This window comes from Topomyia yanbarensis, chromosome 3, assembly GCF_030247195.1.
Source record: "Topomyia yanbarensis strain Yona2022 chromosome 3, ASM3024719v1, whole genome shotgun sequence".
In the NCBI taxonomy this organism is placed as follows: domain Eukaryota; kingdom Metazoa; phylum Arthropoda; class Insecta; order Diptera; family Culicidae; genus Topomyia; species Topomyia yanbarensis.
Genome location: NC_080672.1, coordinates 424,342,729 through 424,369,691, shown reverse-complemented (window position 1 = coordinate 424,369,691; position 26,963 = coordinate 424,342,729). Strand labels below are relative to the sequence as shown.

Sequence of the window (26,963 nt, the reverse complement as noted above, 5' to 3'; positions counted from 1 at the left end):
CACAGCTCAGTTGACATACTCGGAATGGGTTCTGGAGAGATTTTTTTAAGCCGAAAAAGAGGCGATTGACCCTAAGTGTCGTGGATATCTGCGATCGGTATTACGTCAACGCTAATATGCGATCGTAGTTTTGTGAGATACACAAGTTAGATACCAAAAGAGATATAATTCTTGTTGTTAACTTTTGATACAAAATTCAACTTTTTACTAACAAAAAGGTACAATTTTTCTGCGAAAAAGTACAGAGAGAAAAGCTTTTTCAGTACACAACAAATATGACAACTCCGACTGCTTCTAATTTCATCAAACACCGTGTCAGTGTGGTAACTAATTCAATGTTATTTTTCTCCATTGTAGGATTACAGTAGTTTCTTCGCCAAGAACGCCCTGAATCAAACTTATCCGGCCTACCGGGCTCCGCCGGGCACTCAACACCACGGTTAGACGCACAAACGCCAAGAATCGAACACAACACACCGAAACAACACTGTCGACGATCCAGTTCACTTCTTGCGATCTTGTACTATGTCATAAGAGAGAGAGATTATAGAATATTCACACACACACACACAAACAGGGAACGAAAAACTTTAAATATATAGCTAAATAAAAACACACGGTTTGATAAAATTCAACGAAATAAGCGCAATACACGAATCACAGATTATAGTATACAAACAAATTTGAACAAATACTGTTAAGCATGAAAGATTGTAACTAATTTTATTGTTCTAAGATGTTATGAATGAATTACAGGAACAATTATCTTCCCTTGCAAAACTACTATGCTACTTTTGGACACTGTTTATCCTACTGTTTCGATTTCAGTATACAACACCTATCTAACGCTTAATTACTTTTTAATTACTAATAGATGAATAATCAAAACAGGTTAAACGCAATCGTGTTACGCTAAAATATTTATACAATCAGAAAAAAAGGGTCGAAGCAACAGTAGCAGCAAAAAGTTGTTAAACGAGAAACACAAGTGTTAAAAGCAATTATTAATCAAATGTTCAATTGGTAATGAGTTTTTAGTGATGAATAATGGAAAGTAGCAAAGGGCTGGAAAGGAGGGAGAGAAAGAGAAAGCATTCAGGCCAGTAAGCACCACTTCTCGCCTGCAGGACGAAACAACGATAAAACAATAATCAAGAGAAGATTGCATACCGGCCTGAGCACTGGGCGGTTTGGGACAAAAATTACGCAAGTTGAGCAAAAAAAAAGAGAACCAACCGGAACCAGTGGGGTTTACATTTCATTTATTCATAGGCGGTCATTGTTGATATTGTTGGTGGAAACTTTTGTGGCAGACCGGACGGCAGTGGTACTGTGGCAGAGGACACGAAGAAAATCCGGGTTGAATTTCACACCAGACGCATCCCTGATTCTGCTGTCTGCCAATTTCGCAGCTGGTGGTCGTCAACTGAGAAGCGAAGCAAACCGAGAGGACACCCAGGTACCCACCAGGATACAGAACTTCAGCCTGAAAAGGGCGAAAAAAATTCCGGGCTGGTGACAAAAAATAATTATTTTGATCATTCATTTATTTACCATCCACTCAAGGGGGCACCATCGGGTGTTTACAGAACATTGAATTATTCATGAAATTTTCTGGTTCTTAATAATTCACGTTATTGCGAAGCATTTGATAGGGGTACATTGAGTGGCGGTATAATTTGAAGAACAAATCACATGTAATTGAAGGGCGTTCGAAGTTAATTGCCACGATACATAACACATTCAATGCAAACAATTCGCCAATGATACGGACTGATAAATAACACCCTGCAAAAATATGGCTGTTAATTATAAACACGAGGCAGAACGCAAAACATCACTCCACAGTTTATCATCGGCACAGAAATCAATGAGTGGTACTTTTAATATCAACAAACCATTAATTGAAAATAACATATCTATCCTGTTCATCGTTCAACCAACAGGAGAAAAAAAAGCTGTAGTACAAATCGACAACCCAATAAATAACTCGGCAACTCAACACCAATGTCCGAGCGCGTGTTACAACAAAGTGGGTTATCTCGACCGGACCGCCCCCACCCCCAAACAGGGGAAAAACAACAACGCGTTGACACAAAAGGATTATGATATTGTATTTCAAAAATTCATTTGCATTATAAGTGCTACACGTTGTTTTTTTTCGCTTTGTTTTCAATCGATTCAAAGCCCGTGAAAACATCAGTTCACTCAGCAAGCTAATACTCAAAAGCTGGCTGCTGATTGCCACCACAAGAGTACATCCGAATGAAAAAACAGGAAACCGAATCTCGCAGCCGCATATCGATGAATTTTACAAATTGTTTTTTTTTTTTTTGGTCTACGAATTCAGCTGATCAGAGAATGTGGCACAAATAATAGAATACTAAATATTTGCAATTGGTAAACGCATGGCTGAATCGAACGAAAAAAAACCACCCGTGGTTTTCCAGCTGATAAACTCTTCTCTCTCTCCTTCTTCACTGTGGAGGTCCACTTGAACACAGACACCGTGAGGTCGGTTTTCACTATTTTCATTATTCAAATTGATCAGATTATGGAGAGCTGCAAAAAAAAATCTAAAACAAAGTTATGGTGTCGCTACTGAATTGCGCTGAACGTATATGTATTACTATTTATTATTATTGTTATTATTATTACGATTTTGTGAAGAATTAAAATGTTGTCGGGAAACAGCCGATACAAGCAGAACCACATACCCTAAATCACGAGGATTTGAAATGAAAAATAAATATAACGAATCAAGTTTGTGCGCTCGCGTAACGAAAAGCTATAGAAACGGCCAAGGCGGCGAATGTTTCACTTACTAAAGCTACCGAAAATTGACACTTTGAATTTAATTAAACGGAGGCGCGTGATATCTCGTAACTAACTTAGTTGTTTAATGTATGAACGATAACTATTCTAGGGAAAACAGATCTTTCCTAAAGGGTCATTATAAAAAAAAGCTTCTTGTCCGTTCAGTCTAAAACTTGTCACCCTTAAAGTAATTAAATCAAATACAAATAAAATACTCCAAGGACTCATACAAAGGATCATTACTTATTGTCGCACAGAACTGACGGTTTGCCGACCTTCAGTTGATTCACCCTTTCTGATTGGAAATAGCAAACCGTATTGAAACTGGCAACGCCTCCGAATCAAAGTACACTGAGCGGAATTGCTACATCCATATTATATGACATTCATATAATTCAGCGCTATTGGAGTTTCCAATGATTGCTATATTAGACTCTCAATGGCATATCAAACTTATATGGTTATCATGTTAAAAGTTGCATTCCTCTCAAATTCAATTCTATTAGATTTCCATATAACATTTAAATTCCAGTGTCAGACCCAAATCTATCAGCGCACTTTATAATAACTATCTGATAACTATCATATTAAAAACATTAGGCGATCCTATGAAATGCATGTGAGTTGTGACACTTTGTTAAATATATATGGAATGTTTAATGTGTTAAAGCATATGATGGTTTATTAAATCTATAAGAAATGTTACTTATTAAGATAGCTTTTTCCACGTAACAATTATATGAATCTCCAATGATTGTTTTCGGATGTGTTCCGAAATAATGCAGTCATTATCTGCACTGTAATGAAACAACTGCAATCTAAATAAACAAAAAACCTTAAATATTTAATAATTCAGAACATATTTGTACATATGTTACGTTTGGTTGAAGAAAATTTTTGCAGTTTTATCGACGCTCCAAAGCTTTCGCATGCGATAGCATGAAACGCGTGCGAATAATTATAACATTAGAACCGTCCACGGAGAAAGAAACCAAAACATTATTTTCATTAATAATAATACCAAAGTCCATAAACGAAAATTATGCTTGTATTACGCAACCTTAAAATGGGTATATCGACAAATGTTCAGAGATACTAAAAGGTTTTCATTATATTATATTATTTTTGGAATGTCGTATTTCGAAGAAGAAATGAATAATAATAGGGAAAAGATCAGTTGACAAACAATACTTGAGTTTCAGTTCGATATATTTGTTAGGAAAGCTTACCTTCTTACTACATAGTTCATTCCAAATTTCTGAATTTCGCTATAGATGCCGGCAATGGAAAATATTAAAAGATTCTTTGTTTCATGATTGGACCCTGATAAGGGCTAATATAAACAAGATAATAATTCGATCCCCCACCCCCAAACTTCCAGAATATGTAAATTTTCGTTGTTAACTAACACGACACAAACAAATGATTCTACTACAGCATTCTTTATTGATCAACGCTGAACACACAAGTTATGCTCTACGAACCATACCCATATTCCATCAAATAACAGCATAGAAAGAGTACCGACCCAGTCAAGCCATTCGGAATTTGATTCGGGATCCTGAATGGAGTCAGTATGGATTCCAAATCAAATGCAACAACCGTTTCTGAGTCGGAATCGGTTGTTGCATTTGATTTGGAATCCATAATGACTCCATTCAGAAATCCGAACCGGTTCCGGAATGAGTTTAACTGGGGAGTAGTGCACTGTCGTTCTACGCATGATTGTCTCAGATTTATGGGGAATCCCATAGAACATGAAACAATTCTGCTTATAGCGGCAGTGTATGAGTGGGAATTTATTTTCCAAAATACGAAATGAAAATTTCAATTCTAATACTTACGGGAATGGTTTTGTGGTTCTAATAAGGACCATTTTTTAAGGACTAGTGTTTCATACAGCTCCTTGCTTCCTAACCAATATCAATGCGGTTTTTAACACATCTCATGGCAGGAGCAATTTTGAGAGCGCCTTTGGTTAGCGGGGAGCATTCCTTCTAGGAAATAACGAAGCGAGGGAATCCCGCTTATGTTTCTTATGAAATCTAGCGCAGGATTTTGATAAAAAATTCTTTCCGGTTTTTGACACATTTTTTCTTTGAACTCTTGCTATTTTGATGTTATCCTACTCTATCAGACCTGAACCGGATTCAATAGACCTTTCTCGTCAAGAAATTTTATATGCTGGAGCACTTCCTTTTTTATCCCCGATTCATTACTGAATATTGCCGCGATGATTTGGTACCTCTAGGATAATCAACCAATTTGGGACCCCTAGAGGAAGTGAAATTACGTTAACTTCAATAATATTTGCTTGCATGTGTTTTATAATGCAATACATGCACGAGTTTGCTCCAAAATTACTGTTCTTGAAATAAAAATATCAATGGATGTTTTGTATATTGACACACGCAGAAAAAAATATTGTAAAGGAAATCAATTCTTATTTCATGTCAAACAAATTTTCATGTTATATATGGGCTAACCAAATTTTGGATTAATTATAACCAATTGAATTGTCAGATCAATTTTTCAGGTATCGTTAAAACAAACATAATTTTTGATTGAACCAAAAACAATTTTTATTGGAACAAACTTTGTCTACTATTAAAGTGAACGAGAGTTTCATACATACAAGTTACAGCGATCAATATCATTTGCTTCAATGGATGTTCCAACAAAATATTTGTTTGAAATATTTTTTTCTTATGTCCACCTAAACCCGAATGTTTATAGTTTCAATAAAAAATAAATTGTTTCACTTAAAGGATCAGTTTGAAACAATTACCAAATATATTGGGTTAAAAAAAACTTTGGATTAAGTTTTTATATTCACTTCTAACGCAATTTTCTTTGATTTAATAAGAAATCAACATTGTTTTAACTCAAGGACCATTTTAATTAAAAAACAAATCAGTTGAAATAAAAGTTTATTTTGCTTGGTGGCTCAATGTAGAGTAAAGTAATTAGGATTGAAAATATTCGTACACCATATATCACAGCCTGACGACACTAAGTACACGGACGTAGCGAAGGGTCGGGCCAGCGGATCACTCTTAATTGTTACATACATGCCCAAGAAGCTACTAAACAGGTCGTTGACAGTAGAGCGATATTCCTTGCTTGCAAACAGTACAGCAACTGGCGCTTCAAGAGTCGAGAACTGGCAGAGAAGTCGATCAGTTGGGTTAACACCGACATCTATAGCGGATCCTCGTCCGAGCGCTGCTGGGTGAGGGTTGCAATTACACATAATCCACATTTCCTGGATTCGTTTGGACATTTATTGCTGGCTGTCTAGAGACTTGAACGTAACGCAGGCAGTGTGAGTTCCAAGTCGGCGATATAGGTATCTTTCGTCCATACTTACCGAACGCGAGTGGACACTCCGACTACGGTGGCTACTGAGTGATGCTACCTGTTGATCATAATTGGCCCCTTGAGCAAATACCTGAAATTTGAACAAATTTTATCGGACCACACTGTCCATTCAACCCTTCCGATATTTGATTCACAATTCCGGCCGACTTTTGCGGAAATGATCCAGGATACCGAATGGGTAAAACTTATGCAGAATTGTACTCACATTTTCCTTAGGCTCGCGATCTTCTCGATGAAAAAGGTTTCAGGTTCTAAAAAATCCGACGCGTTCTTTTTTCTAACTGAGAAGAAAGCGAAATCTTCGAAAATGATATTTCTTTTCAGCATGAATTTTTCACATTTCGGACTCTTCCATAATAATTTAGATAAAACAGTAGGAAAAAACCTTGTCAAACACCAAAAAGGCATAATACCAAATCAGACAAACTAATAGAATCAATAAAAATATTACAATTGCATATTTAAATCTAATTTGAAAATGTCCACAGGTTCCTTCTTTCTATCATTGAAATATGAAACGTTTTCGGTGATAGGTATATCCAAAACTGTGGATTCTGTTTAATTTTAAACAATTACGGCCAATTTCTTCACTTGGATGAAAACCGGTTTTCGTTGAAAACCGGTTTTCGGATAATTGGCTACCAGCACCCCAAAAACTGGTTTTCAGTGAAAACTGGTTTTCATCCAGTGAAGAAATTGGCCATTAGAGTAGAACTAATGATATTGAAACTTAATAGACTACCCAAGCATTGTAATTGTTGCATCAAATCAAACAAATGTAGAGAAGCCTGGCAGTGCAGGAGGCAAATACATTAACAGGGTCCAAAATGTATAGGGTCCAAAGTGTATAGGGTCCAAACTAGGTTGGTGTCCATTACTATTGAAAGCATCAAAAATAGTGCGAACTGCTCATTTAACCCCATATTCTGCATTCCTAATTTGCCTTGTTCCCTCATATTTTTACACCATTTAGAGGAATTTCCTGCGGTGAATACTAAAATAAAGTGCTTCGCTTTGGCCATTTCAGAAGGATCCGCCTGACTTTCTTCTGAATATTTGATTAGCAAGAAAAGCTCAAAATCCTGAGCACAATTCTGAAAGGGTTAGAAAGATTACGTCAAAATAAAGAACAAAAAATCCCCCAGAATTCTGAACAGGGTTTTCATTAGAATATTTGACAGAATTTCACTATAGAAACAAGAGCACGATTCCATCAAAATTCTGAGCAAATCATAATATTTATTGTCTCCAACAGCACTCTAAGAAGCTTTTCTTCATAAAATACTACCAGAATCGATCGGAATTCTCAGCAGCATATCATCCGAAACTTGAGTAAGATTCTAATAGAATTTTGAACGAGTTCCGAACAAGTAAATACTTACGGCTAACCCTAGAACGGTTTTGTGGGTTACATTTGTACGCAAGAGCTATTTACAATCTCTGTTATTCCGTTACGGTTTAACTACAAGTAATCTTTATCAAAAATCAATTTTATTATTAAATTTTTATAAAAGCTGGTACAACATATTTCTTTCACTTGATCAACAGTACCCACTTAAAGTTTGTCAAACCACGTAATCATTGTACGTACCTGTATTTACTAGTGATTTTTCCTGTGGCATTAGCCAGAGAACTGCTCCCACAACGGAGAAAAAAGTTGTTAAAAAAGTAGTTTGTTTTAAAGAGCAACAAATCTTCAAAATTTCTCGTTTTTTCCAAAAGCTTGCGTCTGATTTCAAGTTATGAGCTACTCAAACTTAAGAGTTGCTCTTGGTCAGCCATTTCGTTTTTTTTTCTTGTCAGACTTCATTCCCCAAACCAGTAGCAATGAGACAACTAATATCATTAGCTAGTCATATAACTTGAATATGCTATTCTAATTTTATTTATATTGACTGCGCAAGATTCAAACCTATTTGATATCACTGAGTTTTAACATGAACTTTTAGTAACATTCATATGGGTTCATATCAATTTTACATAACTAAGCGAGTTGCGATCTATATGAGAAATCTAATGAATACAAAAGACATTTTCATTTCAGTGTAGGCAATTCTATCTTTAGTTTTTGTTTTGGTTTGGTCATTGTCAGCGTGAAAATGTTATATTTGTGAAAGCGGGGTAAGACCTAGGTATATATTTTCCATTCAGAATTCAATTAATAATAAAATTAACACTTAAACTATAAATTTCAAGTAGTGAAACATGATGTTGCAACATTAGCCTGGAGTTGTCCTATCATTTAAAGGTTTTTATAACACAGTATGTCCTCGTTGACTGACGAAGTTTTATGTTGGAATACGGTACTTATATTACTGATGCTTCAGGTGCAAGGACTTCGGACATCAGGCGAGGTACTGCAAAAGCCCTGGCAGGTCTGCATGTGTATAAAAAGCGGAAGACTACGACCACGTTGCTAAAAACTTCAAAAAGCCATCAAAGTGCCAGATATCCCTATTATTTTGCTATACTCCTCAAACTCAGCCCCCACAAACTGTCCAAACTGTAGCGTTGTCTACAGGGTCCGGCACTCGAAGTGTAACCAACTTCAGACCGTTCATGCAGCTGTCGCACTAAAAGAGATCATAACTATTAGAGGTCGCATGTCGCTGCTAACCCTGAAAATTTATCATCTCGCTCTCATATATGCTAGGCCCATTAGTTTGACATCTCTTGCCCCGGGTACACACATGTCAAAATAACATGCTAGAGCGAGACCCCATGTTTCAGTCCGTGAATACATGGAGACAGTAGCGCTTTGCTCTCTCTAGTCACAGAGAACAGACATATAAGCTGGAACAAAGTTTCCCGAAAAACCTGTGTAAACATTTAAATGAAAATACGTTGCACATCACCATCGCATACAGGTTCGCATGTGTAAGCCAACATTGTATCCAAGTTTGCACACAAGTCCCGTATAGCGGTTGCTAGCCGATCGAAGCGCCGACCAGTGGCAAGTTGCTACTTGCTGTTGTCATTTCAAAGCGACAGTTTCATTTCTTACACAAGTTGAAGACTTTTTTTTTTTTATTCATTTCGTTTATTTGATAGGCACAAATGCGTTAGCTTGGCGGTGCCAAATACTTATGTTTTTACATTTTGGATATCTTAAAACTAGGAGGTTACAATGTTGAAATATTTTTTTTACAAAGGAAAAAAAAGTTTACAGCTATCTTAAGACTAGAAATAAGATTCAATATACAAGAGAGGGCCAAAAGATTTTTTTATGAAAAAATTTAAAACAAGGGATTCACTTTGATATACAAGAGGGGGAGTAATAGTATTTTACGAAATATTTTACGGTTATCTTAAAACTAACAATATAGTTTAGTACACAAAAGGGGGAACAAATATTTATGAGAAACTTCACAGAAATCTTAAAACTAGGGATTCAATTCTATTTACAAGATGGAGGACAAGAGTTTCAATAAAGAGTAAAAATTATAGCTATCTTAAAACTAGGAATACAGAATACTAATTTGAATTTTTTAACTAAAACTTATGCTTGGTCAAGATATTCAGAGGGTGGCTTATTTCCGCATCAGTGTAGCAGCAGTTGTATCAAGGACAGGGGAGAGACAGGGAAAGAAGAGCAAAACTTGCAACTTTCGCTCGAACGGGGGGGGGGGGGGAGGGGGATCAGCGAAACAAATTTGCGCCTCAGTCTAGTAAGTCGTCGAGTACCGGATTGGCGGATGGTATTCTTCGGACACGCGGGGAATCCTTCAAAACTCATCGGAACTCGAGTCGCTCTCGCTTCAGTTTCCTTCTATGCAGGAGTAGTGGTAAGGGCGACGGCGGTTACATAGTGGCACTCTGGAGCTGATCGGTTCCACAAGGCAGGAGGAAACTCTAAAAACGAGAAATAAAAGAGAGGGGCTAAATTGGGATATTTATCGTTTTTATGAAGGTATAAATAAGGGACATATAGGGGAAATCACGAGTTGCCAGCATATCTCGGACTGGGACATTGGGTGGTCTACCTCGGGCCCGAAGGGATTCCTTTAACTGAGACCTGGCGTCACAATACCCGGCGCATACCCAGACAACGTGTTCGATGTCGTGATAGCCCTCGTCACAAGCGCACAGACTACTCTCCGCAAGCCCAATACGCCGCAAATGCGCATCCATGGTGTAGTGATTGGACATAAGTCGGGACATTACGCGAATAAAATCCCGACCCACATCCATCCCCCCGAACCAAGGCTTCGTTGATACCTTTGGGATAATCGAATGTAGCCATCGTCCAAGTTCCCCGTTGCTCCACGAGGTTTGCCAACTGTTGAGCGTCCTCTGACGACAAATACTAAAAAATTCGTTGAAGCAGATTGGTCTTTCGTATATGTCACCATTTAATGCGCCCGCCTTTGCTAATGAGTCGGCCTTTTCATTGCCCGGGATAGAACAATGAGAGGGAACCCAAACAAAGGTAATCTGATAAGATTTTTCAGATAACGTACACAAGGACTCCTGTATCATCCCCAGAAAATACGGGAGTTGCTTTTTTGGCTTCACCGCACGAAGAGCCTCGATAGAGCTGAGGCTGTCCGAAACGATAAAGTAGTGATCTGTGGGCAGAGTGTCGATGATCCCAAGGGTGTACTGAATTGCAGCTAACTCTGCGACGTAAACTGAAGCGGGATCATTGAGCTTGAATGAAGCGGTGATAGTATTGTTGAAGATACCGAAGCCAGTGGACCCATCGAGATTTGATCCGTCAGTGTAAAACATTTTGTCGCAGTCGACTTCTCGGAATTTATTATAAAATATATTGGGGATCACCTGCGGGCGTATATGGTCCGGGATTCCACGAATCTCTTCCTTCATGGATGTGTCGAAGAATACAGTAGAATCAGAAGTATCTAGGAAACGGACACGGTTGGGATTGTACGAAGAAGGATTGATGCTCTGTGCCATGTAGTCGAAGTACAAGGACATAAAACGGGTTTGAGAATTAAGCTCGACGAGCCTCTCGAAGTTTTGAATTACCAACGGGTTCAGAATGTCGCATCGGATGAGCAATCGATATGAGAGTTCCCAAAATCGATTTTTTAGCGGAAGAACGCCCGCCAGCACTTCGAGACTCATCGTATGGGTCGAGTGCATGCAACCCAAGGCAATGCGCAAGCAACGATACTGGATTCTCTCCAGTTTGATGAAGTGTATGTTCGCAGCGGAGCGGAAACAGAAACACCCGTACTCCATCACCGACAATATCGTTGTTTGGTATAACCTGATCAGGTCTCCTGGGTGAGCACCCCACCATGTTCCAGTTATTGTTCGGAGAAAATTGATCCTTTGTTGGCATTTCTGTTTCAGATACCTAATGTGACATCCCCAGGTACCTTTAGAGTCGAACCAGACCCCGAGATATTTAAATGTGAAAACCTGGTTGATCGTTGCACCCATTAATAGAAGCTGGAGTTGCGCCGGCTCACGCTTTCTAGAAAAAACAACCAACTCAGTTTTCTCCGTGGAGAACTCAATACCCAGCTGAAGAGCCCAAGCAGACAAATTGTCCAAGGTATTTTGTAATGGTCCTTGCAAGTCGGCAGCTTTGGGCCCTGTAACAGAGACCACGCCGTCGTCTGCAAGTTGCCTTAGCGTGCATGAATTGGCAAGACAATCGTCAATGTCATTCACGTAAAAATTGTAGAGCAGGGGACTTAGACATGAGCCCTGGGGAAGACCCATGTAGCTAAATCGCGATGTTGTTAAATCGCCATGCGAAAAGTGCATGTGCTTTTCAGACAACAGGTTTAGCAAAAAGTTATTTAAAATTGGCGAAAGACCATGCTGGTGCAGCTTCTCTGACAGAATGTTGATAGAAACTGAGTCAAAAGCCCCCTTAATATCCAAGAAGACTGATGCCATCTGCTCTTTGTTAGCATAGGCCATTTGGATTTCTGTAGAAAGCAACGCAAGGCAATCGTTCGTCCCTTTGCCTTTGCGGAAGCCAAATTGTGTATCTGACAGTAAGCCATTTGCTTCAACCCAATTGTCGAGGCGATACAAGATCATTTTCTCGAATAACTTCCGAATACAGGACAGCATTGCAATCGGCCGATACGAGTTGTGGTCGGAGGCTGGTTTTCCTGGTTTTTGGATGGCGATGACCTTCACTTGCCTCCATTCATAAGGGACAATGTTACCCTCAAGAAACTTGTTAAATAAATTCAACAAGCGCCTTTTTGCAGTGTCAGGCAGATTCTTCAGCAAGTTGAATTTAATTCTGTCTAACCCTGGGGCGTTATTGTTGCACGATAAGAGAGCAAGTGAGAACTCCACCATCGAAAACGATGTTTCGTTCGCGGTATCGTGAGGAGACGCGGCGCGGCACGTTTTCTGTACCGGGACAGAGTCCGGACAGATCTTCTTGGCGAAAGCGAATATCCAACGGTTTGAATATTCTACGTTCTCGTTGGTACTATTACGGTTACGCATACGTCGAGCCGTACCCCAAAGAGTGCTCATCGCTGTTTCTCTCGTTAACCCGTCGACGAACCGGCGCCAATAACTGCGTTTTTTGGCTTTCATTAGACTCTTCATTCGCCTTTCTAACGACGCGTACTGTTGATAGCTAGCGGGTAACCCGTCTTCCCGGAAGGCCTTATATGCAGTGGACTTTTCCGCGTACAGCTCTGAGCACTCTTTATCCCACCACAGGGTGGGAGACCGTCCATGGGTATTCGCGCTGGGTACTGGTTTAGTCTGAGCTTGATTCGCACTGTCGAGAATCAAGCCAGCCAAAAACCTGTACTCTTCCTCCGGAGGAAGTTCTTGAGTGGATTCGATTTTAACGGATATCGCGGTCGCGTAACTCTTCCAATCAATGTTCCGTGTGAGGTCATACGAGACATTGATTGTTTCCGATGGTCTTGAACCGTTAGCAATTGAAATCACGATAGGCAAATGATCGCTACCGTGGGGATCAGGGATCACCTTCCACATGCAATCTAACTGTAGCGATGTCGAGCAAAGCGACAAATCCAACGCGCTTGCGCGTGCTGGTGGTGTAGGGATCCGCGTCATTTCTCCCGTGTTTAAGATGGTCATGTTGAAATTATCGCAAAGATCTTGGATTAATGTTGATCTATTATCATCATGAAGACAGCCCCATACCGTACCGTGCGAGTTAAAGTCTCCCAGAACTAGCCGCGGTGCCGGTAAGGATTCCGTGATATTACAAAGCGTTCGGTGCCCTACCGAGGCTCTAGGAGGAATGTAGATGGAAGCAATGCAGAGGTCTTTACCTTTGATTAAAACTTGACAAGCGACAATTTCAATGCCTGGTGTCGAAGGGAGGTTAATTCGGTTGAAAGAATAGCACTTTTTGATCCCCAAAAGTACTCCTCCATAGGGGTTTTCTCGATCCAGCCGAATTATATTAAAGTCGTGGAAGTTGAGATTTATATCGGAAGTTAACCAAGTTTCACATAATGCGAAAGCATCACATTTTAAACTATTTAGTAAAAATTTAAAGGAATCGATTTTCGGGAGGATACTTCTGCTGTTCCACTGTAGAACAGTGATCGAATCGGTGACCTCGTTCGATGACTTAGCCATCGAAGGATACGATCGCTGCAAGGAGGGGCCATTTAGTAGTCAACTGCTTCAAAAATGTTTGCACTATAGGGAGAAAACGTATCAGAAGGCTTTTAAGAGGATCAGTAACATTGAAAGCTGTGAAAATTAAGTCCACTATGTCAGAAAATTTCATTAGTCCGCTACTGGACTGAGTATCTGTTTGAAAAAAGGGGACACTTGGGGTTTTGGATGTCCCTGGAAGTGGTGGGTACTCCTTGTTAGAATTAATATTTCCAAGTCCTGGAGCAAATTGCTTCGGTTTTTGTGCATCACTTCCGTTGAATTTATTGGTTGTAGATGGCGCACTCTGAGTGGACGACACCTTGGCACCCTTACGAGGCAATGTAGGGGAGGCTGGATTTCTCCTCTTCCTGGATTCCCCTGGGTTAACCAAAGATGTTCCCTCTCGTGGGTCGTCAGATTCTTGCTCAACGTTAGCCAAACCAGCATAGGGATTTTCGGACAGGACAGATGGCGAAGCATTCTTTAGCATTTCTGCATAAGAACGCCTTGAGCGTTCCTTAAGGGAGCGCTTAATTTTATCCCCGCGCTGCTTGTACGCAGGACATGATTTAAGAGCATGTGAAGGGCCCCCGCAGCAAATACACTTTTCAGTTTCTTTGTCGCAAGAGTCATCCTCATGCTCTCCTTCGCATTTGCCGCATCGTTTCTTATTTCCACAATATGTGGCTGTGTGGCCCAACTGCTTGCAATTGCTGCAGTTCATGACCCGCGGTACGAACAGGCGAACTGGTAGGCGAACCTTGTCAAGGAGGATGTAGTTGGGAAGAGAGGACCCGGCGAATGTCACCCGAATCGAGCCTGATAGAGAGTAGGTAGTCTTACCTCCCTCGGTGTTTGCGGTATACAATTGTTTGCATTCTAAGATCTTAATCTGTTCAAGAGAGGGGTCCTTAAAGCAGCCAACCCCGTGCTCCAACAGTTCTTCGCATTTCAGGCCCGGTTCGGACACTACCCCATCGATTTCACAGGCCACACAAGGCACGTATGCTTTAAATTCCCGCGTAAAGCGCTCACAGCAAGCAATCGCGTTTGCCTGGCCGAGATTACTCACTAGAACACGTATCTTGTTTGCCCGAACACGTGTTATCTGAGTTACGGCCGGGTAATTAGCAGTCAGATCTCGAGAAAGTTTTAATATATTAACCGGTTTCTCTCCGGTCCGAAAATATACCACCCATGGCCCAGAGGAACCTTCTGGGTACTGCTTTATACGGGGAGCAATGCGAGTATTAGGGGGATCAGGGACTTCCATGATTACATCAGATGGTATTTCGCCCTCGGCCATTTAAGCACGAGGGCAGAGCGTTATATAAACGGGAATGTGTCTTATTATTTGATTACAAGGTAGAGTAAAAGTAGGGAAAAGGAAAGAAAGGAAACGAGGAAAAAAAAATAAAGCAAAACTTATCTGTAAACAACGTCGATTGTTCCGCACCAGCGAAAACAATGTACTGGATTTACTGCCGGCACCAGCAGAATGGTAGCTAACGAACGAACAAAGGATGACCTTGAATCACTGAATTTACACACCGAACACCACTGTGAAATATAACGATCCGTTCCGTTCAAAGGTTGGGAGACGTATATGAAGTTGAAGACTTGACTTGTATGTCAGTTCTCAGTGCTCTAGTAGTTAATAATCTCTTTTGTCGCACTCGAATCATTTGGCTGGATGACAATTCGAAGTGTTCTTTACAAGTGTAAAAAAGCATTTTGCCAAACGTGAACGCAAAAAAGTGATAAAGACCCTCCTTTCAAGATGGTTTAACCAAATACAAATTAAATACGCCAAGATCTCATACAAAAGCGTCTTCACTTTTTGGCTCACCGTGTATACAAATTAAGCTACCCAATTGCTATGTTTCGCCTTGACAGGTACAAGTTACTGAATCATATTGAAACTGGAAACGCTCCCTGATCAAAGCATGCAATGGATTTTACAATTTTGACCTAGGCGACGCAGTAAGCTGGATTGCAGCATGATGTTTCGATTCAATGTACAATGTTTGCCTAGTTGTTAAGAAGTCAGCTTTCTTTTGGTAACGAACTAGTTGCGGCTGAGAACACAATGTCGAACAGACAAGCGAAGAATAGCTTCGGATTTTTAAGCTTCCACATCTACATACATCGACGTTCGTAACCGATTATCCATAAAACTACAGCTGTGAAAGAAGAGCTCATTACTACTTGACTCGCGAAATACTTTTATGCCTAGAAGATGCGCTCGAAATAGCGAATATAGCTAGTTTTCTTTATAACAGTAAACTAAAATGTTTCCAACTGTCAGAAAACAATAAACAAGTTCTGCAGTGCAGCCAGTTTTAGCACTATTTCATCAAAGTACCCTGTCACTTTGACAGTGTACCTTCTGGTGTACCTGGGTACTCAAAATGTGTCCACGAAAAATCGTCAGAGCATTCCGTATTAACATATTTGTATTAGGTTTAACTGTGATTGGATTATGGTGGCTTCTCCCTTCCAATAATTGTTGTGTAGATTTATCGAATGTACTTGGGCTTGAGTCCCCAAGATTTGCCGAAAGCCATGCAAACTTATTTGACTCTGAAAACGATGTGAGCTGACCAATTTAGTTTTGAGCAAGGGGTGAGTCGCTTAGCACAAATCGAATTGTGCTCACAAACAAACAGCGTGGTAGCTTGTGCCGCAATGTGCATGTGCCATGGTGTTCAGTAAAACTAAAGCAATGGTTGCTATGATTATTCAACTACACTTTATTGGCAGTTTTGGAGTTGTCAAAAGTGTGCCTCATTGTGCCACACATTGTGGTAGCGAGTGAAACGATCGTGTATTACTGTGAATCGTAATCTTATATCGTGTTATCGTAGATTATGCAGCGTGTATGACACATTGTTCTAAGCGACTCACCCCTTGGTTTTGAGTCAAGAATTACCCCAACGTATTTAACTTCATCTGAGACAATAATTTCAGAGTCAAAAAGCTGCAACGAACGAGCTCTGGTTGCAAAAGCACCATTGATGTTTTAGTTGGATTAACTATTAGTCCAACATGAAGACACCATTCATTCGTAACCCAACTTTGTACCGGGAAACAAGTGCTTTTTGTTCTCTCCGGTGTGGTTTAGTTTTTTCGGTAGTACGAAGGTGCTTGCTGTGGCAGAGGCTGCAGTAAAGCATTACTAATAAACAGTCCCGCGATTGATAATTATTACCTGCGATATCGGTGAAGATAGTGCAGTGAAGTTACTAAACAGTTTTCTTGCCTGAAAGACGGCTTTGTTTAGACGAGCTATATCAGCTCTATTGTGTGAAGGTCACGCGGGTCACGGATAAAACAAACGAAGGATCAATTCACCTACCAGCTCGTCAGGAACCAACTGGTGAAGTGTTTCGTTTTTTACTTTTCTTATCGATTTTTTTCTCTTTATATTGCTTTTGATTTAAGTTAAACAGTGCGGTCGAGCGTGTTGCTCCCGCAACAAAATGGAACAAACAGAAGGATCACCCTCCGAAGACGAATATTATGGGGAAGAAGAACGTATATCTGATACTGAGACAGATAATGTTATGGTCGATCCACTTCCCCCCAATGTCTCACAGCCCCCCCGAGTCAAGGTTTACCAGGATGGATCCACTGGTCCTTGGGTGGTATACTTTCGGCCCAAAAATAAACCGTTAAACAGCATAACTGTTGCACGGGAGCTGACAAAACGTTACTCGGCCGTAACCGAGATTAAAAAGGTTCAGTCAGATAAACTGCGCGTAGTCGTTACTGACTTGAAACAGGCCAATGATATCGATAGCAATAGCCTCTTTACGCTGGAGTATCGCGTCTACATCCCTTCTCGTGATGTGGAGATCGACGGTGTGGTAAGTGATGCGGGTCTAACTGTCGATGATCTGATAAATGATGGGGCTGGCCGCTTTAAGGACCCTAACCTTCAATCAGTTAAGATTTTGGAGTGCAAGCAATTGCACTCAAAGTCCATCGAAGATGGTAATTACTATCCATCAGGCTCGTTTCGCGTAATCTTCGCCGGATCTGCACTTCCGAGCTACGTTGAAGTGGGAGGAGCTCGTCTACCTGTACGCCTGTTTGTACCGCGGGTCATGAATTGTTCCAATTGCAAGCAGCTAGGTCACACGGCCACCTACTGTAGCAACAAGCAACGGTGCGGTAAATGTGGGGAACGCCATGCGGATGATACTTGCAGTAGGCCCGCTGAGAAGTGTGTTTACTGTGGGGAGAATCCGCATGCACTTTTGACATGCCCAACGTACAAACTTCGCGCGGATAAACTGAAGCGATCCGCCAAAGATCGCTCCAGACGCTCTTACGCAGAAATGCTTAAAAGAGCTGTTCCACTTATCTCCGAAAACCCATTCGCTCTCTTGCCAACTGACGATAACGCCTCTAACGACCCGTGCGAGGGGCATTCTTTGGCTCCGCTTGGAAACTCTAGGAAAAGACCTAATCAAAACTCACCTGAACTTCCTCGTAAGGGTCCTAGGTTGTCCCAAACAAGGGTACAAAATAAAAATAATTCATCAACTGGAAGTGCTGGTACAAATCCGAAGATAATACCTCCTGGTTTTGGGAAATTGAGATACAACCAGGAGTTCCCAGCACTCCCCGGGGCACCAAAAATCCCAAGTGCTCCAATTTTACAGTCAGAAACTCAACCTAAAACGGGATTCCTTAAATTTTCTGACATTGTGGACTGGATATTCACAGCTTCCAACATTACCGATCCTATGAAAAGCTTGCTGGTTGCTATTCTACCAACAGTAAGAACATTTTTAAAACAGTTGACTGAACAATGGCCTTTCCTTACAGCGATCGTATCCTTCGATGGCTAACTTATTAGACGGAATCAGGGATCTGATCACTGTTTTACAGTGGAACTGCAGAAGTATTATCCCCAAAATTGATTCATTAAAACACTTGCTAAATTACAATCATTGTGATGCATTTTCCCTATGTGAAACATGGCTAACTTCTAATATAAACCTCAACTTCCACTATTTTAACATTATCCGCTTGGATCGAGAAGACTCATATGGGGAGGGGGTACTTTTAGGGATCAAAAAGTGCTACTCCTTCAATCGAATCAACCTCCCTTCGGCGCCAGGCATTGAAGTTGTCGCTTGTCAAACAACAATCAAAGGCAAAGATCTTTGCATTGCTTCTATTTACATTCCTCCTAGGGCCATGATGGAATATCGAAGATTCTCCAACGTGATTGAACACCTTCCCTCGCCCCGCCTGCTTCTTGGAGACTTTAACTCTCACGGTACGGGGTGGGGCTGTCTATACGACGATAATCGATCTTCGACAATTCAAGACCTTTGTGACAACTTCAATATGACAATTCTGAACACAGGGGAAATGACACGGATTCCTAGACCACCTGCGCAAGCAAGTGCACATATCTTTATGCTCGACATCAATACGGTTAGATTGCAAGTGGAAGGTAATATCTGATCCCCACGGTAGTGACCACTTACCAATTGTAATTGCAATCACCACTGGTTCAAGACCATCGACACCAATCAATGTTCCCTATGACCTCACACGAAACATTGATTGGAAGAGCTACGCTGCTGAGATATCCAAAACTATCGATTCAACACAGATACTTCCCCCGGAGGAAGAATATAAGTTTTTGTCCAACTCGATTCTCGATAGCGCGATTCAAACTCAGACGAAACGAGTACCCGATGTGAACACCCAAAAACGTTCTCCCAACCCGTGGTGGGACAAAGAGTGCTCAGACGTGTACGCGGAGAAAGCTGCCGCGTATAAAACCTTCCGGAACGACGGGTTAGTTGCTAGTTATCGAGTGTACGCGATATTAGAAAAGCGAATGAAAAATTTAATGAAAGCTAAGAAACGCAGTTACTGGCGCCGGTTTGTCGACGGGTTAACAAGAGAAACATCGATGAGCACTCTTTGGGGCACGGCCCGACGTATGCGAAACCGAAACAGTACTAACGAGAGCGTGGAATATTCAAACCGTTGGATATTCGATTTCGCCAAGAAGGTTTGTCCGGATTCCGCCCCGGAACAGAAAATCTACCGCGCCGCGTCGCCTTACAATACCGCGAACGAAACACCGTTTACGATGGTGGAGTTCTCACTTGCTCTCTTATCATGTAACAATAAAGCCCCGGGGCCAGATAGAATCAAATTCAACTTGTTGAAGAATCTGCCAGACTCTACCAAAAGACGCTTGTTGAATTTATTTAATAGGTTTCTTGAGGGTAACATTGTCCCACATGACTGGAGACAGGTGAGGGTCATCGCCAACCAAAAACCAGGAAAACCAGCCTCCGACTACAATTCGTATCGTCCGATTGCAATGCTGTCCTGTATCCGGAAGTTATTCGAAAAAATGATCTTGTTTCGCCTCGATAATTGGGTCGAAACAAATGGCTTACTGTCAGATACACAATTTGGATTCCGCAAAGGCAAAGGGACGAACAATAGTCTTGCATTGCTCTCAACAGAAATTCAAATGGCTTATGCTAGCAAAGAGCAGATGGCATCAATTTTCCTAGATAATATGGAGGCTTTTGATTCAGTTTCTATCAAAATTCTTGCTAAACAACTTTTTGCTAAACTTGCTGTATGAAAAACACATGCATGCTATCAAGGATCATGTCTAAGCCCTCTTCTCTACAACTTTTACGTGAATGACATTGACGAATGTCTTGTCAATTCCTGCACGCCAAGGTAGCTTGCAGATATCGGTGTGGTCTCTGTTACAGGTCCCAAAACCGTCGATCTGCAAGGACCACTGCAAAATACCTTGAACAATTTGTCTGCTTGGGCCATCCAGCTGAGTATCGAGTTCTCCACGGAGAAAACTGAGCTAGTCGTATATTTTCAAGGAAGCGTGAACCAGCGCAACTGCAGCTTCAATTAATGGGTCAAACTATTGCTCAGGTTTCAACTTTCAAATATCTCGGGGTCTGGTTCGACTCTAAAGGAACCTGGGGATGTCACATTAGGTATCTGAAACAGAAGTGCCAACAAAGGATCAACTTTCTCCGTACAATAACCGGAACATGGTGGGGTGCCCACCCAGGAGGCCTGATCAGGCTGTACCAAACAACGACATTGTCGGTGATGGAGTACGGGAGTTTCTGTTTCCGCTCCGCTGCAAACATACATTTCATCAAACTAGAGCGAATCCAATATTGTTGTTTGCGTATTGCTTTGGGTTACATGCACTCGACACATACGATGAGTCTCGAAGTGCTGGCGGGCGTTCTTCCGCCGATTTTGGGACCTCTCATATCAATTGCTCATCCGATGCAATATCTTGAACCCGTTATCAATCCTTCTTCGTATTATCCCAATCGTGTCAATCTCCCTCTGCTTGTGATTCAACTGTATCCGTCGACACATCCATGAAGGACAAGATTTGTGTAATCCCGGATCACACACGTCCGCAAATGATCCCAAGCATCTTTCATAGTAAATTTCGAGAAGTCGACTGCAACAAGATGTTTTACACCGACGGGTCAAGCCTCGACGGCTCCACTGGCTTCGGTATATTCAATCAAAACCTCACCGCCTCATTCAAACTCAATGATCCTGCTTCAGTTTACGTCGCAGAACTTGCTGCTATTCAGTATACCCTTGAGATCATTGATACTTTACCCACCGATCATTACTTTATTGTCTCGGATAGCCTCAGCTCAATCGAGGCTCTCCGTTCAATGAAACCTAGAAAGCACATTCCATATTTTCTGGGGAAAATCTGGGAGCGCCTGCGTGCTTTGTCTGTAAGATCGTACAAGATAACCTTAGTTTGGGCTCCCTTGCATTGCTCCATTCCATGTAATGAAGAAGCGGATTATTTAGCTAAGGCGGGCGCTACAGAAGGTGACATATATGAAAGACCAATTTGCTTCAGCGAATTTTCCAGTATTACTCATCAGAGAACCCTCAAAAGTTGGCAAACTTCATGGAGCTATGGGGAACTAAAAAGGTGGCTACATTGGATAATCCCTAAGGTATCGTCGAAACCTTGGTTCAGGGGGATGGATGTGGGTCGGGATTTCATTCGTGTGATGTCTCGGTTCATAGCCAATCACTACACGCTGGACGCTCATCTTCGACGTACTGGACTCGCAAATAGCGGTATCTGCACCTATGGCAACGGTTATCACGATATTGAACATATTGTCTGGGCTTGTGCCGAGTACTGTTCTGCCAGATCTCAACTATTGGATTCCCTTCGGACAATGTCCTGATAGGAAATGTACTGGCAAGCCGCGATCTCCACTATATGTCCAACGATGGTTTGATGCGACTCCAAGACGACACAAAACATATCTGCGGAATGACCCAACAACCACGAGACCTACAGTACAACATCAGACGCGCAACGCGGTGTGTCGCCGATCCGCATCTGAGCCGTACTACTAAATCGTCTGGTGGAACCCCTGCCGGCTCGAGGAAGACCGCCCGGCGTCCCAATACACGATGCATCCGTCCGAATCTGTAAGACTTTGGCAGACGCATACGTCTTGCAGAAACAATTAGATGTGTTCGGCGAATGGTGTATCGATAATCGTATGATCCTAAATCCCGCTAAATGTTCAGCTATCACCTTTTGTAGGAAAAGAGAATCTGTCAATTTCGACTATAATTTATCAGGATTGCTTATTCCTCGAGAGTGTTCCGTGAAGGATCTTTGAGTGATAATAGATTCTAAACTCAATTTCATGCAACACGTCTCATATGTTGTTGGTCGTGCATCGCGAAACGAAACAGCGAATGCGGCCTTTACGGAATTACAACGCATTTTTAATCGTGTGACACATTTTTCCTTTATTGTGAATAGGTCCAAGATTATGATTTTGTTAAGAGTGTTTAGGTTAAGATATCATTATTGGGGTCGATTGCGGCCTTTTTATGATTTTCGTTCATTTATAAAGTTTTGTTCGTTTTTAAATGTACATTACTTTTCCGAGGAATGACCCGCGTGGTTGCCTGAAAAAAAAGAAATAAATAATCAATAAATCAACCATCATCTGTCTATGGTTCTTTCCGACATACCATAAAACTGCTGACAATTGTTCATCAAAACAGAAGTCACCCCGTGTTTGCATAGCGCTTTGATATCTTATACAAGAGGTTGTAACATTTAACAGAATACAACATCATTTTACATCATCATAAAGTTTATTCCTCAATATTCGATAGTTAGGATTCCTCTAGTTTATAACCATTATTTGTTATCTGTAATAATCAAATATCTCACAATTTTTTTTTTCGGTTAGCAAGTATTCACTATCGGTTCTGTTATAATATATATATTTTTTCACCCTCAACTCAGTGTATCATTCCCTCACTGGTTCCGTCAGTGAGAAAAGACTGCTTACTGACGAAAACTAGAAGGCCCTAAAATACAGTCCTATATCATATAACTGCTCGCCTCGGCATCTAACCAGTTTTTCAATAGACGTTAAAAAGTAAAATATATATGCCTTTTACTTCTGCTTATACCATTACACAAAAATAGAACTAGAAAAGTGTAATAAATTAGTTAACGTTAAAACTCTACCTTCTATTCCATTCTGTTTGTCTCTGTTCTAACTCACAAGTTTGTTTGTTTTTTGTTATTTATAGGGGAAAAAATCTCACACTGTCAGTTTTGTCACAAATCCTTCTGTTCTTCTATTGGCATTATAAAGCACAGCTACGACGATAATGCATTTGCTTTTATTTTCTGATAAGTTCGGATTTGTATCTACTTCCGAATAGGCAGTTCTTGATAGATTTATTTTTACTTGACTTTTTTTCCACAATTAAAAGCATTTTTTTTAACTTTTTCTGCTGCAATAGAGGTTGGCATTCTTCTAATGATTTTTTCTCTAATTTTGATTACTTGCTTTCGGGTTCATCAATAGACGCTGAAGGTTCAAAATGCTTTTTTAAAATTTTTATTTTGATGCTGGTTTGCTTATACTTAGTTTACTTCATTCATATTCTATAGCTAATAATATACGACTTGCTTGGATTTTCTAATGAATATAAACACTTTCTATATTACGTTACAGCGCATTAGTAAATTGTTTTTGGATTGCTTCGCTTTCTTGTTGTTGTGTTATTCAGTTGCATCAACTATCATTTGTTTAAACGTTGTTTGGCTGACTGTGTGTCTGCGGTTTTGGTAAATGTCTGCACTACCTGCAAGATCAACTATACGAGAACGTAGTTTGCTGAATCGCAACTTAAATCTGTTCCAACTGAGAAATGTATAATCTACACGCTCTACAACAGCATAGTTAAGCAACAATTGTAAGCGGATAAAGTTGGTAAAATGGGAAAGGTGGGTTGACATTTGGAGTGTAGAATCCGCATTTATCATTCCGAATGATTACATGATCCCGGGTCTCTTAGAGTGGGGCTTACAACTCAACTGTAATTATATGTAGCATAACAATAATTTCAGAAGGAACTATTCTGTAGTTTCGTTTTGCTTAAAACCTATCGTAAACCAAAAGCTTAATGAAATCTTCCTACTAAGATTCGTGACTGGGGAGAAACAACTGGACAGCAAATCAGATGGAAGAAACAGATTTAATATAAAATATAGCAACTGTTCGTGAAGCGTATCATTATTATTGTTAAAATGAGGTTTCTACAGGTTGGCCTTAATTTTCAATTAAGTTTCTGATAGAATCAAGACTACCTCAACCCGAAATCTTCTTTTTTCAACCTAGATTTGTTCGCTGTCGTTGAAAACTAGAACAAATCAAAATCTCGAACAATTACGCTCAATTTCGGTTGTTAGTTCACCTCACAATTGATGGACAACACAACCGGAACTCGATATTAGAACAGATGAAACACAAATCTTACACAAAACATGGAAAACATAGTTAAAACGACCGAAATGATCAATATAGAAGATATAACTGACTTCCGAGTGACCTGCCGTGTTTCACCCAAACTGGATTCACAATCCGCCTCGCAATTTGGGGATAACACGCAAATCACTTACAATGTTAGGTTATTTTTTTGTGCACAAAACATAAAACAAAGGAAAAGAAAGAGAAAGGAAAAATAGTATCAAAAAATCCGTTAGTTGAGTTTTTCTATTTGTCTCTATAAAATAAATGCAAATGAAAATGATTGAATGTGCATAGAAAATTTACCCAAAATTTGATCGCAATTTTTCATGTTGTTCCAAATTGTATACATAAATATATTATTTGTCTGTACGCTCAAAGCCCTAAAACAAGCGTATTAGATCGAGACCAACTTTTCCCCACGATTTTCCCCCCCACACAGAATGGAAGATTAGCTCCTAAACCTTATCGGCTGCGTCAATACCTGCCATATGTGGTCTGCTTGTTCCCACGCCGTTCTTCCGGTCGATTTCGTCCTCCACCTCCATCTGCTGCCCGTCGGTGATTTTAGTGCTACCCAGGGCCGATGCCTGTGATAGTGACGCATCATCATCATCGTCATCGTCGTCATCTTCGTGCTCCTCCTCGATCAGCTTTCTGGCCAGTTTGATAGCCTCGAACTCATTGTAGTGTGCTTTCCGGCGACGTTCAAATTCAATTTTTTTCTTTTTCTGCTCCTCGGTAAGCTGTTCTTCCTCTTCGGAAGATTCGTCGTCATCGTCGGAAGCGCCATCAGTGCGGTCGGCTGCCACGCGAAGCCTAAAAAGAGTTGATAATCTCATTCGCCGTTTTACGCTAATCAATTGTAAGCACTTTTTTCTTGAACTGAAGGTCAACTACAGGCACTCCAGCTGTTTGGCAAGCATCAACACAGTAACATCGCCATCTAACTATATACTTAGCGTATTCCCATACACTTACGTCAGTCAGTACGTACGGTCACTCTTCAGTAACGAAAAAAGTGACTAGTTTCTATGTATTGATAGACATAAAAATACTTACTTTTCCGCCAGCAGCTCAGCATCCAGCTGATCAATCTCATGTTGTTCGGCATAATTGTACGGGGTCTTCGGTTCATCCACCTTCATGTGGCCGTAGTCCTTATCCGCGGGATGATACGTCTGCAAAACATTCAGCTCATCGAATTTGGCGCTTTTCCGATGACTACTGCTAGAAGTAGAAAGACATTATTTACACCAAAGCAAGACCCGTCAAACCAAACGTCCGAATCTTACACGGAAGCGGCACCCGATTGATGCGTCGTGTGTTTATCGAAACTGCTGGATGACTTCAAAATGCCTTTGCAAGGCTTTTTCGCATCCGGCGAGTCCGTGTTGAGGGACATTTTACGCACTCTCGAATCTGAGTTAATTTTGACGGATTTCTTCCAAACTGTTTACTGTAAAAAACAAAAGCCGACAATGCATAATCAGAAACCAGTATACACACCTATGTCGATGATTTCAGAACAAATTCTTATTAAAATACACATTGAGTCAGAACACGTTACCGCCCTCACACTGCACATATCGAAACAAAAATCCGGAAACCAAACTAAACTCAGTACTTTGTTATTATTGTGCAACATATTTCAAGCTCAATGTCACAATACACACAACCATTATGATAACGAACAGTGGTTGTCATTTTGTGAATCTCACCAAAGAAAAACTGGCTCCTTTTGCGGCCTTCGTGCGTTGCACCAAACACGGGGCACCCTTACAAGCGCTGGGTTTTTGCGTTCGTTCGCTCCTCTGCAGGCAACAATGGCCGGAAATCCGTTTCGCCTGTTCGATGGTGGTTAGGATCGAGAAAATTTGCACTTCTTTCGACTGCAGGAAAAACGTAACAGGAAATTTATATTCTTCACCAACTTTCACTGCTTTCTGCTGAAGGTTTTCCTTTGCTTTCACCTGTGCGGAGCAAAACTCTCGGTCTCGCTTTTGGGAAGTCGGCAATTTTTGCGACGATATTTTTTCGATACTTTTCTGACAGCTCGGTGGGCTAAGTTCAACGAAGGATTCCGCTCCCGGTAATGCTACTTTCCGGAAAAATCTGCAAAGATTTAAATTATATTCATTATACGTTTATCTCGAAATAATCTAGCGTTTATCGAGTTATTACTTTATGGGAAACACTCGAGGGCAAACGAAATAAAAACAAACGCATAAACATTTTCACACATGTGCTGATGTGAATTATATGAGCGCGTAATTCCGCACATAGCTGAAAAGTGGTACAGTG

General features: G+C 40.7%; 2 protein-coding genes across 11 annotated transcripts in view; one reads left to right on the top strand and one right to left on the bottom strand.

Annotated features, from left to right (window-relative positions):
- LOC131692479 (uncharacterized) overlaps positions 1–2,797 on the top strand; it is a 534,648-nt gene extending 531,851 nt beyond the window's left edge. For all 9 annotated transcript variants that reach the window (XM_058979544.1, XM_058979545.1, XM_058979546.1 and 6 more), the window contains one exon: positions 358–2,797. In XM_058979544.1, the coding sequence (XP_058835527.1) occupies positions 358–444 (87 nt within the window). In that variant the 3' untranslated portion in view covers positions 445–2,797. The remainder of the gene's footprint in view (positions 1–357) is intronic.
- A 20,170-nt stretch (positions 2,798–22,967) lies between these two features.
- On the bottom strand, positions 22,968–26,679 carry LOC131690062 (protein phosphatase inhibitor 2). Of its 2 annotated transcripts, none has more exons than XM_058975538.1 (4): positions 26,381–26,679; positions 25,955–26,118; positions 25,722–25,889; positions 22,968–25,478 (listed from the first exon to the last, which is right to left on the bottom strand). In XM_058975538.1, exons 2-4 carry the CDS (start codon positions 26,062–26,064, stop codon positions 25,118–25,120), a joined length of 639 nt encoding a protein of 212 aa, XP_058831521.1. In that variant the 5' UTR covers positions 26,065–26,118; positions 26,381–26,679; the 3' UTR covers positions 22,968–25,117. The 2 variants fall into 2 exon arrangements, with proteins under 2 accessions (XP_058831521.1, XP_058831522.1); XM_058975539.1 differs by having other exon boundaries at positions 25,722–25,886; positions 26,381–26,678.
- Positions 26,680–26,963: the final 284 nt, after the last annotated feature.

Coding starts and splice junctions, on each gene's coding strand:
- LOC131690062 (XM_058975538.1), bottom strand. CDS start 26,064: ATGTCCCTCAACACGGACTCGCCGGATGCGAAAAAGCCTTGCAAAGGC. Junction 25,890..25,954: donor CAATCGGGTGCCGCTTCCGT/GTAAGATTCGGA, acceptor TTCTACTTCTAG/CAGTAGTCATCGGAAAAGCG. Junction 25,479..25,721: donor GCTGAGCTGCTGGCGGAAAA/GTAAGTATTTTT, acceptor AACTCTTTTTAG/GCTTCGCGTGGCAGCCGACC.